Source organism: Leguminivora glycinivorella, chromosome 3 (assembly GCF_023078275.1).
Source record: "Leguminivora glycinivorella isolate SPB_JAAS2020 chromosome 3, LegGlyc_1.1, whole genome shotgun sequence".
Lineage (NCBI taxonomy): Eukaryota > Metazoa > Arthropoda > Insecta > Lepidoptera > Tortricidae > Leguminivora > Leguminivora glycinivorella.
The window spans coordinates 16,669,408-16,690,257 of record NC_062973.1 but is presented as its reverse complement, the minus strand read 5'-3'; the positions used below and the strand labels follow the sequence as shown (position 1 = coordinate 16,690,257).

At 42.2% G+C, this 20,850-nt stretch overlaps 1 protein-coding gene across 2 annotated transcripts in view; it reads left to right on the top strand.

Annotated features, from left to right (window-relative positions):
- LOC125242522 (myosin heavy chain 95F) overlaps positions 1-17,826 on the top strand; it is a 72,875-nt gene extending 55,049 nt beyond the window's left edge. For both annotated transcript variants that reach the window (XM_048151271.1, XM_048151270.1), the window contains 4 exons: positions 2,085-2,202; positions 14,666-14,851; positions 15,585-15,724; positions 17,088-17,826. In XM_048151271.1, the coding sequence (XP_048007228.1) occupies positions 2,085-2,202; positions 14,666-14,851; positions 15,585-15,724 (444 nt within the window). In that variant the 3' untranslated portion in view covers positions 17,088-17,826. The remainder of the gene's footprint in view (positions 1-2,084; positions 2,203-14,665; positions 14,852-15,584; positions 15,725-17,087) is intronic.
- Positions 17,827-20,850: the final 3,024 nt, after the last annotated feature.

Below are 20,850 nucleotides of genomic sequence, written 5' to 3'. Positions count from 1 at the left end.
AGTATAACCCCCTTATTCGTAAACGTACTCTAAAGTTATCCAGCGGATAAAGTTCATGAAATAAATCTATGGAAACGGATTAAATCGCGTATAATTGACAATTCATCCCGACGTTTCGAACACTTTACAGCGTTCGACGTTCGTGGTCAACGGGTGACTGAGGAAAAATTACAATGTGCAAAAACTACCCACATACAAGAAATATTAACGAACCATGACCATAAACAATATAGATTTCTAAGGCAGGTTCACACACTATAAATAAAGCTAGTTATACAATATTCAAAAAAATTTACCATTACTATGTTAAAAAACAAAAAATAAAGTTCGTTTGTCCCTTTCCGACGTATTGGTGTGATAGAAAAGGACAAACGAACTTTATCGGCTTGATAACTTTAGAGTACGTTTATGAATAAGGAGGTTAGAATATAGGACAGTTGCACCATACAAATACATCCTGTGCCCCATTTCTACAAGCTACAAGTTACAATTTACATGTCTAATATGACAAATTGGAAAAAGACTTCCGCTTGTGACTTGTAACTTTCAGCTTTGAGAAATAGGCCACTGGTCTGAGCGTCTATTTCAAACGATCTATGGTACAATGAGCGGGGCCTCCCAACACAGGCAACTCCTTGCTTACCGGGCGGCTCCATCCCCTAAATTATGACCATGTGTTTACAGAAATAAAGAATTTTTGTATTTTGTATTTGTATTTGCAATGTCCGAGAGACATCGCTTTTGGTGACGAACTAGACCGGCTACAGGGAATCTGTCGCGAGCTTCCTTTGTTGTCAGTTGAAGTATATCTCTCGCATTGGGTAGATCGTCTGTTATCGTTCGCTTTTGAAAGATTATGAAAGATTGCAAAATACATTTCATGCTTAGTCACGTAACGCCCACCATACAAAAAAAATGATGGAGAATTTTGATCCTAATTGCATTTTAAATTAAGTTGAGTTTCATTTGTTCGAAAAGTTTTAGAGACAAAATAAATGCTACTTTATTTTATTCACATGAGAGTTAAAATTCCATTGAACCCGAATGTACATCTCATTGCACATTGGGCGGCAAGAGGATAAAGTAAATTTGATCCACAGTCTATAGACACGTACACAGCAAAGTCATTATGAGGTGTTTACAAAGACCCCGAGGTCACCTTACATAGGTGCAATTATCTCAGTCGTTCCGGCGAGTAGATTAGAAAAACAATGTTTCACGTAATTTCCTAACCTTTAACTCTGATAGTGAGATAAATAATAGAAAAAACAAAATTTTACGTGTCGACATCTGACTTAACCTTCATTTAGTTCAGAGACACGACACAATGTTGTATATCCGTAGATGATTCTACGGATATACAACATTGTGTTTTGTTACACCTAGCACAATTTAATGTTTATACACTGAAGATATTTCACAATGAAGTGTAAGCGGGAAGACGGAATTCTAATTTATGATGACGGAATAAATCGTATACTTAATTATGATGAAACTTAAATTGTAGTCAATTCGTTTAATCATGATTATCATAAATTATTTTCTTTTTTTTCGTCTTCCGTCGTATCGTTTCCGGATCTGAGTTCCAAAGACCCTAGATAGGATAAATGAAAATAGTCTACCGGGCCTTGTGAGTGACTCTCCAATTTTCTAATTCATCATCCTCCTTGCGTTATCCCGGCATTCACCACGGCTCATGGGAGCCAGGGGCCCGCTTAGACAATTTTCGAATTATTTAATAGACAACATACAACAACATACAATCACGCCTGTATCCCATAAAGGGGTAGGCAGAGCACATGAAACTACTAAAGCTTCAGTGCCACTCTTGGCAAATAAGGGGTTGAAAGAAAACGAAACTGTGACATTGCAGTGACAGGTTGCCAGCCTCTCGCCTACGCCACAATTTAACCCATATCCCACAGTCGCCTTCTACGACACCCACGGGAAGAAAGGGGGTGGTGAAATTCTTAACCCGTCATCACACAGGTATTTAATAGAAATTCGGGTTATGTCGGATCCGATGTTTGCTGATAATTTGGTATATTTTGAGAGTATATTTACGTAATGTTTTTGGTATATAGGCGTGCCGACACGAGTTCCACCGGCGCCTGAAGGTGTACCACGCGTGGAAGGCAAAGAACGCGCGCAAGACCACCATGAACGAGCAGGAACGGGCGCCGCAGAGCATCATGGACGCAGGTCTGTACTGCACAAGTGCACATGGGCCATTAGCTAGCCATACATGTCGCACCTGTGTCTATTCCTCGCCACACATGGACGGATGTGTCCGCACAGACACATAAGCTTAACCTTAATACATAATTTAGTTCACGCAACAACACTTGTGAGAATATGACATCCACACAACACGGGTTCTGGTAGAAGCATCAGAAGCGCTGGCAGAGCCGCCGGCACTTCTGTGGCGATTACTCAGCAGATCTTGGTGCAGCATGTGTAGATGGTGATGATGTGTCAGGCAGATCTGACGGGCAAATCCTAGCTATTATCATCCTCCTCATTATCATTCATTCGCCACGACTCATTGGAGCCTACATGGCTAGAAAAAAAATTACGAGTATTACTGATTGTATTAACATTTGACAATACAGTCACTGCTATTTATTTATAACTAGCTTTTGCCCGAAGAGACAAAAAGTAGCCTATGTCACTCTCGATCCCTTCAACTATCTCCACTTAAAAAATCACGAAAGACGGACAAACAAACAGACACATTTCCCATTTATAATATTAAATAATATTGTGTAAGCCTTGTAAATATTTTTAGTATTTAATTAATTGTGTAAATATTGTTTATAAGATTGACCTGTAAAACATTTTTATCAATAAGTAAATCAATCAATATTAAGTCACAGCGAATAAATCGTGATGGGTGGCGGAAGAAAAGGGAGGCCTTTGCCCAGCAGTGGGACACAAAAATTGGCTAAGACAAAAAAAATATGTCGCAGCACGCTGCGTATGATGGAAATATCAAGCATTGAAAAGGTTTAAACCTACTTACTTGAGTGTGTTAGACTGCGATACATCGACTGTTATTTGTATGACCCGAACAGCTATTAAATGGATTGGTTCCTGGCTGGCTATGATGACAGCCGAGGTGAGTTGGCATTCTAAGAGGAACCCTCAGTCATTTGAATTGGAAAGTACCGCAGTAAACTGCACTGCATTCCTTTAAAGATTTTTAGGTATATTTCTTTAATGATGACTTCAGCATGAGCCATCGACTATTCGACATAATTATATACTATTTATTTTATATGTCAAGTTATTTAGGTGTTATTCAGTCGTAATTTAACATTGAAATTAAATAAATAGTATCCCATACATTTCTATGTATACAGCACTATTTACGCGTGCCGAAGAATTCCTTCTACGTCTGAACCTCTGCCACGTGTAAAATTGAATGGGCCAAGTATACACGAAAACTACCGGATTGACATGTGCTCGTATCCGAACAAGAACTGGGACACCCGCACAATATATCAACCCACTGTCTTAATTGAGTCGCTTAACTTCAAACATGGGTTTAACTTCAAATCCATTCTGCTTTAAGGTTGAATATACAAAAAAATATAATATTATTTGAAAGATAATCAACCTTATATCATAATGGATTTACCCAGTTTTGAAGTTAAGCGACACAATTTTCCATCACAAGTACAGAGTCCGCAGTGTGCTACGAATACATGCTAACCTCTGTGAACTTGCTTACGCATTTCATGCGTAGACGTGACGTAAGGCTACTCGTTTAGGTTTTTACAGTTTTGATTTTGCGTATTTAGAAGCTTCTACTAACTAATAATAATATATCCTTTTTAGGGTTCCGTACCTCAAAGAGGAAAAACGGAACCCTTATAGGATCACTCGCGTGTCTGTCTGTCCCTCTGTCACAGCCGATTTCTCCGAAAGTACTGGACCGATTTACTTGAAATTTGGCACACATATGTAAACCTGTGGCCCAAAGACGGACATGTAATTTAATTAAATGAATCACAGGGGCCACTTTTGGGGGGTAACATTGAAAATTAAAAATCAAAGTTATTAAAACTATATTGTGTTACATATCAAATGAAAGAGCATTTTATAAGCATTTGAAGTATGTTTTTTTTATTTTTTTTATTTTGGTAATTTAGAAGTAATTTAAGAAAATACGCAAAAAATGACCATTCCCCCCCTTATCTCCGAAATTACTTAGCGTAAAATTTTCAAAAAATACGCAAGATAGCCCTCTACCTGTAGATTACAGGAAAACCTATTAGAAATCTACAGTCAAGCGTAAGTCGGACTTAAGAGAAAAAAACTCAGATTACGAATTTCACTCACTGCCGCTGCAAGTAGTTACTAAACGTCTTAAAATGTTGTAATCGCGTTGGACAGGTATAAAGAAATTAATTTCGGTTTCGTTTGTTATAGAAATTGTTAAAAAAAAAATCATTTTCCAAAATGACTTAAGTTCCTACTAAAAAAGAGGCGCTTAAGACCGTTTAGAACTTCACTGACCATAATATTGCCCACATAGGTCCAAAAAAAGGTGTATATATACGAAAACAAAAAAATTGTGCCATCGACAACCAAAATCAGAAGTCCATTTTGCTCTATCTCTTATCGTTTCCGAAATATACGCGAAATCTAAGTACGAAATTTAATGTACGTTGCCATTACATTTCGTCAGGCGCTCATGACCTGTTTGTATGGAAATGTCGAAATCCGACTCGCACTTGACCAATTTTCATAGAAAGTTGTGTTTTATAGTTTTGAAGGAAGTTTCTTGTTTTTAACCACCAACGCAAAAACGACGGAGTGTTTTATAATAATTTAAGGTTTGACGCTTGACATGTCTGTCTGTGGCATCATAGCTCCCGAACGAATCAATCGATTTTGACTTAGTTTTTAATGTTTAAGGTGAATTCGACGACAGTTTTTTTTGTACCACGTAGGTGGGAAACAGGCATACGGTCTGCCTGATGAAAAGCGGTCACTGTAACCTATGGACGCCTGCCACTCAAGGAGTGGCACATGTGCGTTGCCGACTCATTAGAAACTTGTACAAACCTGTAGGTACTTAGAAAGGGCCTGGGTGCCGACGACTCAAAGGACAATCTATTGTCCTAATTAGTTCCGTAGGTCCTTCCTCGTTGAGCTCTGGCTGCCTTACTCACCGGCAGGAACAATGAGTAACGCTCTGTCTTGCGTGAGCGACGGGCGACGCGACGCGATGCGACGGCGATGGCTCAAGGTCATCGCGTATCCATCGCGCGAAACTTCGGCACTAGCATTTGGTGATTAGAATCAGAAGATTCGCCGTTTTTCACGATGTGCAAATGGTCTAGCGGGTTTGACTTCTAGGTGGAATCGTTTGCGCCATGAGTGTCGTGAGTTCGAATCTCGGCTCACGCAATCTTTTTGCATTTTTATTTACTTTTTTTCTTTTATGTTCTACTAGCTTTTGCCCGCGGCTTCTCTTGAAAGACGGACAAACAAACAGACACACACACACTTTCCAGTTTAATCAGTATGGATTATTTGATTTTATTTACCTGCTTATTTCTTTCTCTAAGATTCTACTTTCTTATTTTTTTTTAAGAACTCCGGGTTTTATACTAACAAGGAAAGTTTTAAGTAGCACACAATAATATAAAAATTTTACCTTCCAATAAAATTTGTATTATTTTGCCTGGTATATCCGAGGTCTTTATTGTTTTATAGAGAGTACGTCGTAGACGTCGCATCGGACCGATAGATGGCGCCATCGTTCGTTGTAAGTCGCTCCGGCGTCTCACCGCCGCGATGTTGGTAGTCCCGTTTTTCCCCACCTGCAACACAAGGCCCCCCGCGCCCCGACTCGCCACCAGCCACCCTCATTGTTGAGGAGAAGTGCCGACGGTATATTAAGCCTACCAGGAAGGCATCACTCAGACCTCGGATATACCAGGCAAAATAATACAAATTTTATTGGAAGGTAAAATTTTTATATTATTTGTGCCGTTTGTATATCCGAGGTCTTTATAGAGACCTGTTTATTATCTCCTGGTGGCGAGTCAGCTGGCGCGCAAGCCTTTGGTAGCCCTATTGGCATAGCATAGAAGAATAAGTGAATCAGTTGAACCGATTTGACAGATGTATCAGTCGAAATAGCCTTCGATCCGCGAATATCTCGGTGCCAGAAACGCATAAAGAGATTTTCGTGATGACGTTTAGCTTTAGTCAGCGAATAGTTAGAGAAATGACATTATTATACATCGCAGATCAAAACCAAAAAAAAAAGATGTAGGCGAGGCTGACTTGAACAAGATACAAAAACCTTACATACACTATTATTATTAACAGACACGTTATTTTATCAGGTTATAAACCCAATTTCAGACACAAAGTGTGGAAATTAACTGTAAAAGTAGTGTAACTATCTGTACTGTAGCAGGGTAACGTAATTGATACTGCTTTTGTCAACCCTTCGTAAAAATTATCTAAATCAATATTAGCTTTGATATGACTATTTAAAGTCCAACGTCTTACGTCCATATCAAACACAGAAAAAGGTCATCACTCACGTGCCCAAGGGCTATTTGTTACAATACTGGTATTTTCGATCAGACTATTTCGCGTCAAGCGAGCGCGGTTGCAAGCGAGACTCCTGAACTCTGAACTCTTTTTAGTGAGGGCATTTGAGGATACCGATCGCTCGGTAAGACTAACCTAGAAGATGAAAAGTACGAGCGCTGTCGATTGCTACTACACTGGACGGAGGTATCAGTCGATTTCTTTAAGTCAGTCATTGACTCTTAGGGTAATCCATTACCTAATCCAAAACCCGATGCGACGGATTTCTACTTCGTGCAATGAAGGTCGACAGAGTAGACTGAGAGGTGGAGACGTCAGTGTCGCATCGCTGGTGGTTGCTGAACACGTCGTGGTAGCAGGTCAAGGGGTGAATTTAACACCGCCACACATGCGCGCTTTAAGAGCGTAGGCGGAGCGCAATAATGGCGGTGCACCGCACTAACGCTGGCGTTGCGCCCAGTGGGCGCTAGCGGGAACGAACGAGCGCTGATAGCGAGCGCAACGCGCGCGGGACGCGAGCGGAATGCACGCGGGACGCGAGCGGAATGCACGCGCATTCAGCGCGCTGATAGCGTAGCGTTAGCGAAGCGGAATGCGCTTTATGTGTGGCGGAGGCTTAATACGTACCGTTGTACGGCGTAATGCAGGGTTCTCGCAGACGAAGAGGTACGATGACGGGCGAAGCAGAAGAAGGCGAGGTCACCGAAGGTCACTTACTTGGCTCCCAGGGGGTGCATACTGACCTCGTACGACAATCTGTTGGAGTCAGCAGTTACTGTCGTAGTTACTCGTAACAGAAGAGATGTAGTCCTGCCATCGTACAGCATAACATAACATACAACTGAACTGTGCATAGCATATAGTGCTATGCGAACCTTAATCCGACTGCATGTCACTTCAGTCGCCAGCGCCACCGCCTGTTGAAGATTATTCTCCATCGGAAGAGCTTTACTTCGTACAATGTTCCGATTATTGAAGGTCTTATCGGGCTGCAGATGCAAGCAAAACAGGGGCGATTGGCCTACAGCTATCGGCAGCTGTACGGGGAAACTGCAGCGGTGCAACCTTCCTGTGTAGACTACGAAAGTTGTGAAATTGATGAAATCAGGTTCTACGATCGAATCAAGCACTATATTAATTCAGTATAGTCGAGCCAGATCATAACTACTGAAGTCCTCCTGAGTTCCTGGCCCCTTTCGCTTTGAGCTGGAATCTCAAGTTCACTAAGGCGAAGCGGGTTTATTTTTCCCAATTTGTTTATTAGAGGCTCGGCGAATAAGTTAATCTCTCGAATGGACAGGGGGCGCCACAAGCCTCCGGGAAATCGTCGTGTACTTGGAACCCCGCGGCCAGATTACCGATCGGTTTTGGTGTCCACCCGGTAAAACAGACGCACGCTCAGGATGCAGGACGCTGGCTCGAATTCAGATCTGGACATTCTGAAAGAGATTTTTTTTTTTTTTTTAAATTTCCGCAAACCTTTACGATGTCTTTGACCTACACAATGAGCGATGTACAGGAATCACAGGGTCGTCTCGCGAGGCGCCTCTCCGATTAGATAGCTCGCGAACATCGTCAGGACACCCTCGCAGCAGTGCGGCTCCTCTTCCGGTTATTGACGTCTTACCTCGTTCAAATATGGGTGTCCAAACCACGTTAGGACGTAGCATCTTTAGAATTTATCTGTTCTCACTTCGGCGACGGAGGAGTCCTTGGTCAAAATAGAGTGTAAATACAGTCGTACTTCACGGGAACTGGAAAGAGAAGAGTGGATACCATAGTGTACGGGATGTCAGCTGATAGCGGCGCCCGGCGTCACATTGGAGGGTAGTATCAGCCTGGTCAGCAACAGAGTCTGCAACGATACCGTAGCAGACGGAGCCTGGATAGTCGTGGTCGTGGCACCATTGTAGGGGAAGACAGTGTTCGCGGTGAGCGTGACATCTTAGGCGCGACGGGCGTTATCAGCGTGGCGGCTAGCAGCACCAAGGGCCCACATCAGCAATCTTACCAGCTTGTCACTGCAGCAGACGCTGTTATGTTCGGCGGTGAGATTGAGACGGCCGTCGTCAGCTCGAAAGGCGTCTCGATGCCCTGTCGCGTCACGCAGTATCGTGCTCGGTGGCCTTCTCGAGGTGGCCGCCGTCAGCGCGGAGGCACCGGCGCAAGCGTGGCAGTCAGCTACATCGGTGAACAGCATCAACAGAGTTCGCGGCGTCGTCACGGCAAACGCGGCAGGAAAATTAGCGACGCCTTCGCGGTAGCCGCAGTATTGCGTTCGGTGGCGCGATGAAGGTCGCCGCGTCTACAATCTTACCTCGTGCGATCGAGGCGACATCAAGGCGCCAGCATGAGCGTGTCGGCCGACGACACCGGTGGAAAACTTCAAGTAGCTTGCGGCGTTGTCACGGCAGACGCAGCAGAAGGATTGCGACGCCTGTGCAGCGGTTAACAGTATTACGCTCCGCATCACCACTGAGGCGCCAGCATAAGCATGGCGGCCAGCAATACTGGTGGACAGCTTCGGCAGGGTCGCGTCTCGCGTCGTTGTCACGGCATATGAACGCTCTACATCACCATCGAGGCGCCAGCATAAGCGTGGCGGCCAGCGATACTGGTGGACAGCTTCAGCAGGATCGCGGCGTTGTCACGGCAGATGAGCTCGCTGCATCACCATCGAGGCGCCAGCATAAGCGTGGCGGCCAGCGATACTGGTGGACAGCTACAGCAGGTGGACAGTCAGTAGGATCGCGGCGTTGTCACGGCAGACGAACGCTCTGCATCACCATCGAGGCGCCAGCATAAGCGTGGCGGCCAGCGATATTGGTGGACAGCTTCAGCAGGCTCGCGGCGTTGTCAAGGCAGACGCACGCTCTGCATCACCATCGAGGCGCCAGCATAAGCGTGGCGGCCAGCGACATTGGTGGACAGCTTCAGCAGGCTCGCGGCGTTGTCAAGGCAGACGCACGCTCTGCATCACCATCGAGGCGCCAGCATAAGCGTGGCGGCCAGCGATACTGGTGGACAGCTTCAGCAGGATCGCGGCGTTGTCACGGCAGACGAACGCTCTGCATCGTCACCATCGAGGCGCCAGCATAAGCGTGGCGGCCAGCGATACTGGTGGACAGCTTCAGCGGGATCGCGGCGTTGTCACGGCAGACGAACGCTCTGCATCACCATCGAGGCGCCAGCATAAGCGTGGCGGCCAGCGATACTGGTGGACAGCTTCAGCAGGCTCGCGGCGTTGTGGCGGGGGCAGAAGGTGGCCGCGCTGGTAGCCTGCGTATTGACGACTGATCACTAACGGCACGGCGCTCGCGTCGGGGCAGCAGCAGACATACTTACAGCGTCGAACGCGACGCCTATGCGGCGGCCACAACGTTGTTCGGCGGCACCGCAGAGATGGCCATCGTTAACGAGGAGGCAACTTCTACGCAACCTCGGCGGCGCCGACGCGGCGGACAACACTGCCGCGGTCAGCGGCGCTATCGCAGCGCTACAGTAAGTTTCGGCGCCGATACGTGGCTTGGGGCCTCCGCACCGAATCGGAAATTCTTTCTAAAATAATATGAATCTGCTCACCCATTCGTCGGAGAAATTCAACCTCCTTGGAGCGCGGTATTCCTCCACCGCGCCCTCCGCCGCCGCCGCCGCCGCCGCCGCCGCCGCCGCAGCCCGCAGGTCGCGCAGCCCGCGGTCGCGAAGCACGTGGTCCCCGGAGCACGTGGTCCCCGGCGGAGCAACTTACCTACGTTACCGCTTATATTCTCGCGCGAAACTTTTAATACGCGGATAACACTTCCTACTTTAGTCTCGGAAATGCGAATAGTTTAAAAAGAAAACTGATTAACGGTAACGATTTTTGCAGCATGGAACTTTCTTACAAAAAAGTGGGTAGAATCATAAAGCACCGCTCGTTCATTTCTATAGTGAGAACCCCGAAAGACGAATAATGATCGCTAGCGAGGCATAATATATCTCATTATTCAAGACGAACGAGCGCAAATTAAAAGGGAAGAAAGAATTGACGGATGAAATTGAAAAATTTCATAATTCCGAAACGTTATAAGCCACTTTTTAAATAAAAACACGAATAACTCTGGTTTGACCAGAAATAACAAGGAAATAGAAACTAAAAGATTAATTTCGAGACACCATGCTGTAAAAATGTTCGAACGGAATACGCGACAACCGGTCACTTCGGCGTTCGACGAAACAATGAGGGTGGCTGGTGGCGAGTCGGGGCGCGGGGGGCCTTGTGTTGCAGGTGGGGAAAAACGGGACTACCAACATCGCGGCGGTGAGACGCCGGAGCGACTTACAACGAACGATGGCGCCATCTATCGGTCCGATGCGACGTCTACGACGTACTCTCTATAAAACAATAAAGACCTCGGATATACAAACGGCACAAATAATACTGCATTTTGTTTTTATTAACTTAATGTTTATTTTAATCCATACTAATATTATAAACGGGAAAGTGTGTGTGTGTCTATTTATTTGTCCGTCCTTCACGGCAAAACTGAGCGACGAATTAACGTATACTATTTACTTATAACGAATGCTATTTACTTAATGTTGAAATGAAAAAATGTCATACAGTGTAACCCAGTGTTTTTTAATGCTGCCATCTAGTGTCGACTGGCATAACCACTACACTAAGAGCCCTTATTCCTTAGAGCGTTCATCAATTTCGTGAAATAGCCATTGATAGATGGCGTTGGCGCTCGTCGTTGGCGTCGGTTGCATAGATTTCATCGAGGGAACCGGCCCCTTCCCCTTCTCTTTGTGGGGAGTAGTCACGTGCGATTTCATGACTATTGGGATAAATCGGATCAGTTTGACCCAAGGAACAATTTTGCCAAGCAGCATCGCCACAGGCAAAAGTGCAAAGTCGCTGGGCCTTACTTATCCTACTGGTCACCAAACACAAATATGGCAAAGGTAAAATGAGCATAGTTTGAAAATTATAAGTTCTAGCTATATACTTCCAAATACAGTATTGTAGAGAATTTTATAGAGAATATACTTCTCTCAGACGTTATTGTTGTAGCTTTTACGGTTTTCATGGAAATATAAAAAAACTGAAAACAGGGATACAAAAGTGGGGAGGAGGGGAAACATTGACACCTCGGCGTGTTTCTACTTAATTTTTAGGGTTCCGTAGTCAACTAGGAACCCTTATAGTTTCGCCATGTCTGTCTGTCCGTCCGTCCGTCCGTCCGTCCGTCCATCCGTCCGCGGATAATCTCAGTAACCGTTAGCACTAGAAAGCTGAAATTTGGTACCAATATGTATATCAATCACGCCAACAAAGTGCAAAAATAAAAAGTGGAAAAAAATGTTTCGTTAGGGCACCCCCCTACATGTAAAGTGGGGGCTGATATTTTTTCATTCCAACCCCAACGTGTGATATATCGTTGGATAGGTATTAAAAAATGAATAAGGGTTTACTAATATCGTTTTTTGATAATATTAATAGTTTCGGAAATAATCGCTCCTAAAGGAAAAAAAAGTGCGTACCCCCCCCTCTAACTTTTGAACCATATGTTTAAAAAATATGAAAAAAATCACAAAAGTAGAACTTTATGAATACTTTCTAGGAAAATTGTTTTGAACTTGATAGGTTCAGTACTTTTTGAGAAAAATACGGAAAACTACGGAACCCTACACTGAGCGTGGCCCGACACGCTCTTGGCCGGTTTTTGTTAAGTAATGGTCACTATTTTCTACGTATAAAATTTAAGGACTTCTTCTTCTTCGTGTAAAGGGATCAAGTAAAACTAAATTTTGGTTTGCCAATGCTTAGCCACTTCAAGCCCTCGAGGGGTAGCCCTTAAGAGATCTTCTTCAGTACATGTTGTTGAGCACCGGGGGCACTGTCTCTGTCCTGCTCGGGCCCTCCCCGTGAGTAGCGGCCTACCAGCCGTGAAACCGATTGCTGCGCACCAAAGGTGATCAACTAATGCCATATGCTCCCAAAAATGCCACAAATGCTATCAAAAAAAAGGCCCTTCTCAGGGCCAAGCATGACAATAATATCCGTCAACATTGAAGGAATATCAGCCCAGAAAGAAGAATTTAAGGACAAAAGATATATTGATTTAAGCTTTCACGAATTGTATACATACTTATCCTCGTAAGACCCACCATAGTTAGGTTTCCTGTTTTTAATTTGAATCTTATTATATAAGTAAATTGGTGAGAATTTCGTTGGTTTCAAAAACCAATGAATCTAAAGAAATGCTACCTACTTTATTTTGTTCGTGAAAGATTCAAATTAGATTGCAACAACTATTTATATGTACATAGGGTCTCACGAGGTTAATACTCCGTCTGCTCCAAGACTACAGAGACAACGCCGTCCTTGAAACATCGGAGCGCGATGCAGTCTCGTTTACAAACAAATGTTTATCTAGAGATGTAACTAAACCAAGCGCGGATCCAGCTTCGGACCCCTGGGTCATGACCCCCATGACCCCCCCTTGGATTCGCGCATGAACTTGAAAATTAACGATGAAAAAATGAAAATGAAAATGAAAAATGAAAATGAAATATTTATTTTTCAAGTAGGCATATTACAATGCGCATATGAACGTCAAATAAAGCTACGCCGGCTCTAACCCTACGCCTCAGCCTCGAGAAGATTTCAGTCCCCCCTCAGTTGGGAGGGGGGTATCCACTATGGGACCGGCAAGAAACTCGGCGGGCAACTTCTTTTCAAAACATTACATCTTATAATTAACATGCATTAAATAACAACATACAATTTAACATGCAAAAGTATTCATCAAAGAATATGAACAGACTAGGTACTCTATGGAAATCAATTTCAATAAATTATATTATTGCTTAATAATACGTCGTTCTTCTTCAGAGAAAACATATCAAATTGTCATAGAAGAGAAAGATAATATGAATCTCAATATCATTAAATATGTAATTTACCTACACAACATAAAATATAAAATATTTGATGTGCTTTCTTATCTGAACTGTGTCCTCTATACATAATACAATTATTTTAATTGCTATTCGTTTTTTGTAGTTTCTGGTTCGGGCCATGCATGTTTGTCTGTCAAATAGTCCTCGACTCTGTAATAAGCCTTTAACATCAATGATTTTTTTAAGTAGTTCTTAAGAGCTGGGAGGGGTAATCTCAAAGCAGTGTCAGGTAACTTATTATAAAAATGAATGCATTGCCCAACAAATGACTTCTGTACTTTACGGACACGAAACTTCTTTATGGCAAGCTTATTTTTGTTTCTAGTGTTATAATTATGGATATCAGAATTCTTAGTGAAACAGTCTAAATTCTTAACAACATAAATTATACTATCATAAATGTATTGGGAAGCTACAGTTAAGATATTAATTTCTTTGAAGAGTTCTCTTACTGATTCACGTGTTCCTAAGTTGTAAATAGAACGAATGGCTCTCTTTTGTAATACAAAGATAGTCTGTATGTCAGCTGCTTTGCCCCAAACCAGAATACCGTATGACATTACACTGTGAAAATAACTATGATACACTAGGCGAGCTGTCTCAACATTAGTCAGTTGCCTGATTCTCCTAACGGCGTATGCGGCTGAACTTAATTTGCTTGCTAGTTTCTTTATATGAGGACTCCATTGTAGATTTTTGTCCAATGTTAAACCAAGAAACAGTGTTGTATCTACCATCTCTAAGCATTCATCATTCAAAAGTATTTTTGTATCGATTGGTTTAACATTCGGCAGAGAAAATCGAATACATTTGGTTTTCTTAGAATTAAGAAGTAAATTGTTGACAGTAAACCACTGCAGTACATCAGCTAACGTGCTATTAATTACATTGTAATCCGTAGATTTTCGGTCAACATTAAAAAGCAGTGATGTATCATCAGCAAAAAGTACTATTTCACAAAAGTTTTTCACTATACATGGCAAATCATTTATATAAACCAAAAACAGGAATGGACCTAAAATTGAGCCTTGTGGCACTCCTAATTGGACTACAGTCCCGCTAGAGCGAGTTTTGTTAACAACTACTTGACTTGCAACAGTGTTTCCGGTGTTAATAATAATATGTATTGGTCGTCCAGCCAAGACTCCTCGCTTGCCAGCCAAGGGCGACGTGCTCGGCGCCCGGCACCGCTACTTCCGCATCCCGTTCGTGCGGCCCGCGGCCGCCGACCGCCGCGGCTGGTGGTACGCACACTTCGACGGGCAGTACGTCGCTCGCCAGATGGAACTGCACCCGGATAAGGCACCCGTTCTGCTGCAGAGCGGTTAGTACCATATGTTTTACACAGTTTAACTGAGTGTACATAATACGTTCCTCGTCCTGTTTGGACACACGGCTGTTGGTACGCACACTTCGATGGGTAATACGTCGCTCGCCAGATGGAACTGCACCCGGATAAGGCGCCCGTTCTGCTGCAGAGCCGTTAGTACTATACGTTTTACACAATTTAACTGAGTGTACATAATACCTTCCTCATCCTGTTTGCGACACGCGGCTGTTGGTACGCGCACTTCGTCGGGCAGTTCGTCGCTCGCCAGATGGAATTGCACCCGGATAAGGCGCCCGTGCTTAGCGGTGAGTATCACACGTTGTACACACTTTATAAACCTTCCTCAACCTGTTTGAGATACGCGGCTGATAGCGCGCACACTTCAACGGGCTGTACGTCGCACGCTAGGTGGAGCTACCTCCGGATCAGTCGCCCGTGCATAGTGGTCAGTAAAATCACACGCTGATTGTACATATTACCTTTCTCATCCCGTTAATGTTTTGTTTCTGATAGGACGCCCTATTTTACCTTCATCCACACCCTAATTTAACTTCATCAAAAATGTCCATAGATTTTGTTTTGTTCGTATACATATTTAAACTTTACGAATAATTATGGTTTTAGTAGTAATTTTGTGTGATTACATACTTATACCATTACTCATAAGTATGTATCGTTAGATTTGATCAAAATCGGACTATGTCTAACAAATTTATTTCATCATCAGGTGTGGACGACATGCAAATGTGCGAGTTAAGCCTGGACGAGACGGGGCTGACGCGCAAGCGCGGCGCCGAGATCCTCGAGCACGAGTTTGAGCGCGAGTGGGCGCGCCACGGTGGCGCCCCCTACCACAGCAACAGATAGGTAACAACACATAATGTAACTTTCACAACAACAATCAATTACTTACAACAACACGACGCGGTACCTACTTGAATCTGCCATGACTGGTAGGTAATGCGACAATATTTGTGCAACTATCATATCAATGGGCAATGAGGAGGCACACTCAAAGGTTATTATTAGTCCATTGCACAGATAAAGAATTTCATACGTCAGAGCGAGAAGAAGATATTTTTTTCTCTCTCACACATGAATGACAGTGACATGCCTAGACACTTGCACAGGCGCCACCTGGCGAGATAAAATGTCAGTGTGCCTCCTCATTAGTGGGACACTGTTTGCTTTGGGTGAACTCCGCTCCACTCGACTCAGCATTGACCTTTGGTAGAATATATATTATGTAGGGTTGTCTATTGTTTGCCCGACAGTCATTTAACATAATATTCATATGCCCGAATCTAACTTGCCTGAATTTCATTTGCCCGAATGATTTGTTTACCATAAAAATTGTATGACATACTGGTTGTTTATCCGAACATTACCTTCCATAATCATACAATGCCATACTATTTGTTAGCCATATTATTAAGTGCAATAATATGGTTTAATATAATATTCAAACGCCATAAGCGATTATTGCCATATTAATTATTGCCCATATTATTACCTGACCTACTTTCTGATAGCAGTTTCATTTTCCAGGGGGTCACAGTTCTAACCTAACCTACTTTCTGATAGCAGTTTCATTTTCCAGGGGGTCACAGTTCTAACCTAACCTAACCTACTTTTTAAGCAGTTTCATTTTCCAGGGGTCACAAGTTCTAACCTAACCTAACCTACTTTCTGATAGCAGTTTTATTTTCCAGGGGTTCACAGTTCTAACCTAACCTAACCTACTTTCTGATAGCAGTTTCATTCTCTAGTACTTCTAGTAGTGTCGTCTCTGTGATAACGCATTTATGATTCATATTGATGATTCTGCCAAATCAGAAATCACATTATGGAAATTGACTTTTCTGGTCGCTAATTTGGATGACAAATGATGGTATGGAATGTGGTAATTACTGATTTCGATGATTCTGACAAATGACATTATGGAAACTGACTTTACGGGAAACAAAGTTTCTGGCACTTGATTAATATAGTAAACAATGATTATGGCAGAAGATGTTATGAGAAACAATATTATGATTGTTGAATATGGTGGCAAATAAAATTATGGCAAATGAAATTCTGGCAAATGGGGGTATCCCATTATGTAGTATAGTACCGGTGGTACAATTATACATATATTCCGTGACATGTGTTGCTGTATCTAGCAGCAAGCATACTTACAGGCTACACCTATAAATAACACGATTATAAATTACGTTTTGTTCTACAGGTACCCAACATAGCGGCGGACACGAAAACAAGTGACATAAACAGCGAAACGCAACGTATCATAATAATTTAATTAATAACTAATTCTATCTTGTAGAATTAGCAGAGTACATTATAGACCTACACGAAACTTAGTACTTTTCGATGTGCCTTCACAGGTTCCTAGTACAGTAAACATCAAAGTGCAATATTTAGGCTTAGGAATTTTAGTAGAATACTAGCTTTAGAGCCTAGGAGTCTTAGAGTTGTTAAAAGTAAACGTAGGTAGACGTTTGAGTAAATACATGCCGTATTTGAAAAAATTGCCATTTTTTAGTAAGAATCAAGTAAAAAGAAGATAAGGACCCATTTACACGGTGTGAGATTTTGTATCTCAGCTTCAGTAGATGGCGGAATTTTATTGGGGGCTGATTTGTATGTAACACTGTGCTATGCATCTAGTATCACTTGCGAGTTCATGCACTGTGTAATTGGCGTCTAATGCCTCTGGCAGTAGTTCTCAATAACGAAATTAATTCTTTATAGCATTTTAAATTATTATTGCACAACGATTTCTAGTATCTGTAGGTACTTATTAGTGCAACTCCATGGTAGTTCTCTTGTTCTCTACCACATGATGCTACTAAAATTCCTGAACCTAGCAACTCATACAAATTTAGAAGCATTAGTTAACATTTCATTCACGCAGGAGATTACACAATTAAGATACTTTTATAAAAAACTTCAATGAATTATATATAGTTTTAAGTGTATCTCCTTGTTCGAATGAAGTGCTTGTAGAAATTAATACATAAGTCGTTTATATTTGTAGTTGTTAAAGGAATAAAATACATACATAATAATAGTAATATAATATAATAGACAAGATTATCAAATTATTTCAAAAAGGTGCTGGAAAGAAAAAAAAGCAGCTACTTTACAAATTATTAGTTTATGTTTAGAGGGTGATGAAATATCTAAGTAAAAATCTAGTATCTACTTATATATTATATATCGGCTCGCGTTTTACAGCTAATACCTACTTCGTGGTTCATGATCACTGGTCAGTGTAGGAAATAACTCAATGTATTATTGAAACGTTTGAAAGTATTTTAACAGTATTTATTTATACATTCCTATCATAAAACATTTCCAAATAAAAACGTCCATGCATTCCTATACGAAGACTTGTATGACTTTTTTTAAACTTTGGTAATTTTATGAAGTACAATTGTACATATAATCATACCGTGTGCCTTTCAAAGTGCTTAGGCAGAATACTGCTATGTATTTATGTAATGTGTACGCTTTACCAAATAAAGTAACATGAATTTGAACTAGTTTTTTTATACTCACTCCCGCTCAGACAAATAGCTCTTCCAAGTGTTTAATGGTGCTCCCACATTTGGCTTTTATAAATGTTTTATAACAACAAGTGACAAGGACAGCGGCGTAATGTCAATGCTATCGCGCTGTCCGTGTCACGCAATGTTATATAAACAGTTATAACAGTCAAAGTGGCATTATTATATTCCACAAATTAAAGGTTTTGCTCTTGCCGGTGGAGTAATTTTTAATCCTGCCTTTCCTGGACACGAAAGACAGGATTAGCAACTCCATCGTGCCGAGAGATGCTATCACCAACACGAGGTTAAGTATAACATCATACTATAAGGTATTCAATTTCATACGAAAAACAATAAAAGCAAGATCTACAGGTCACAGAGCCACCAGTTTATTTACAGTTAAAAAACTTAAAAGGCGGGCAAAGGTTTTCTCCTTTACTCCTAAATGTTATTTCCGTCTTTCCGTGTTAAAGTGTTTGGTTTGTATTATAATGTTATTTATGCCATGTTGACAGGGTCTGCTTTAACAATATAAGTTATGCCGACGACATGGTGTTGCTGAGCCCCTCGGTTGGGGGTCTGAATATCCTTTTAGACATTTGTGAGACGTACGCTCGCCAGCACAATTTAAAATACAATGCGCTCAAAAGCGAGTATATGGTTTTTAAAGCGGGTGGCAAGTGCCCAACGTATGTCCCTCCTATTTTATTGAATGGGCAGATACTGAAGAGGGTGTCGTCTTTCAAGTACCTTGGGCATTTGGTAACCGAAGACCTGCGTGATGATGCCGACATCGAAAGGGAACCCAGAGCATTGGCAATGAGAGCGAATATGATAGCGCGCAGGTTTCAACAATGTACAGCCCAAGTAAAAATAACATTGTTTAGACTATCGTACTGTACATCGATGTATACCTGTAGCTAGGGATTGCAATCCGGTCCGGCGGATCCGGTAATCCGGCCGGATCCGGTGCTTTTTTCATGCTACCGGATCCGGTGAAATTCGCCGGATCCGGTAATGTAATTTAATATGTTAGAATAGTGCAAAAAAATAACATTTACGCTAACATTTGAACGTAGCTCAACAGGGGATTGCAATCCGGTCTGATTTCCAATCAAGAAATAATTTAATACGTACGTTTTTTACATTACTAGACCGTTTGGAAGTAAAATAATGTGCTCAAGTGACGCGTCAAACTTTCCGTCTTTGAATCTGTAGTGAAATCTGTGCAATTATTTGCTTGGATGCAAAATGTGGAATAGTGGAGAGTGACAAAGGGCCATACGACAAAACTTTTCATTAACATGTCACTGAGGTCGATCCTTCGCGTTTTCTGGCCAAACACTATCCGAAATCAAGACCTATTGAGTATATGCCAGCAAACACCCATTAGTGAGGAAAACGCGACACAAAAAGTACATTGGTAGCACACAATTCCAAGAGTTCCCTCTAACGAAATAACGCAACCATTTATTTCGGCTGGAAATCGCCTGCCGCTGGAAGGAGCCTTGGCTCCGGGCGCCCTGTAAACTCATGGAAGCGATTCTGTTGAGGATGAACTACGAGTGACTGGGTCGAGCTGGAGCGAGGCCACGAGGGTAGCTGAAGATAGGAAGGCATAGCGCGAGCTTGAGAAGGCCCTTTGCATCTCTGTGGTGACGTAGGACTACACGAACAACAACGTTTTCAGCATGATATAAGAAGTATGAAGGCACATTGCTACAAGAATCATAAAAAAAAATTGACTGGGTCGAGCTGGAGCGAGGCCACGAGGGTAGCTGAAGATAGGAAGGCATAGCGCGAGCTTGAGAAGGCCCTTTGCATCTCTGTGGTGACGTAGGACTACAAGAACAACAACGTTTTCAGCATGATATAAGAAGTCTGAAGGCACATTGCTACAAGAATCATAAAAAAAAATTCAAAGCTTAAATATGAACATTTTTAAAAGGTATCCAGTAAGATTGTGGTTTCAGCAATAGCAAATAATACTAAGGTCAATTACTCTTGATGACTTTAATTTAGCTACTGTAGTTTTTTTAGTTCTTCTTTGCGTGTGAGAAAAGTTCACTGTAAAATAACACAAAAAATAATTATCTTTTTAGGGTTCCGTAGTCAACTAGGAACCCTTATAGTTTCGCCATGTCTGTCTGTCCGTCCGTCCGTCCGTCCGTCCGTCCGTCCGTCCGTCCGTCCGTCCGCGGATAATCTCAGTAACCGTAAGCACTAGAAAGCTGAAATTTGGTACCAATACGTATATCAATCACGCCAACAAAGTGCAAAAATAAAAAATGGAAAAAAATGTTTTATTAGGGTACCCCCCCGTACATGTAAAGTGGGGGCTGATATTTTTCATTCCAACCCCAACGTGTCATATATTGTTGGATAGGTATTTAAAAATGAATAAGGGTTTACTAAGACCGTTTTTTGATAATATTAATA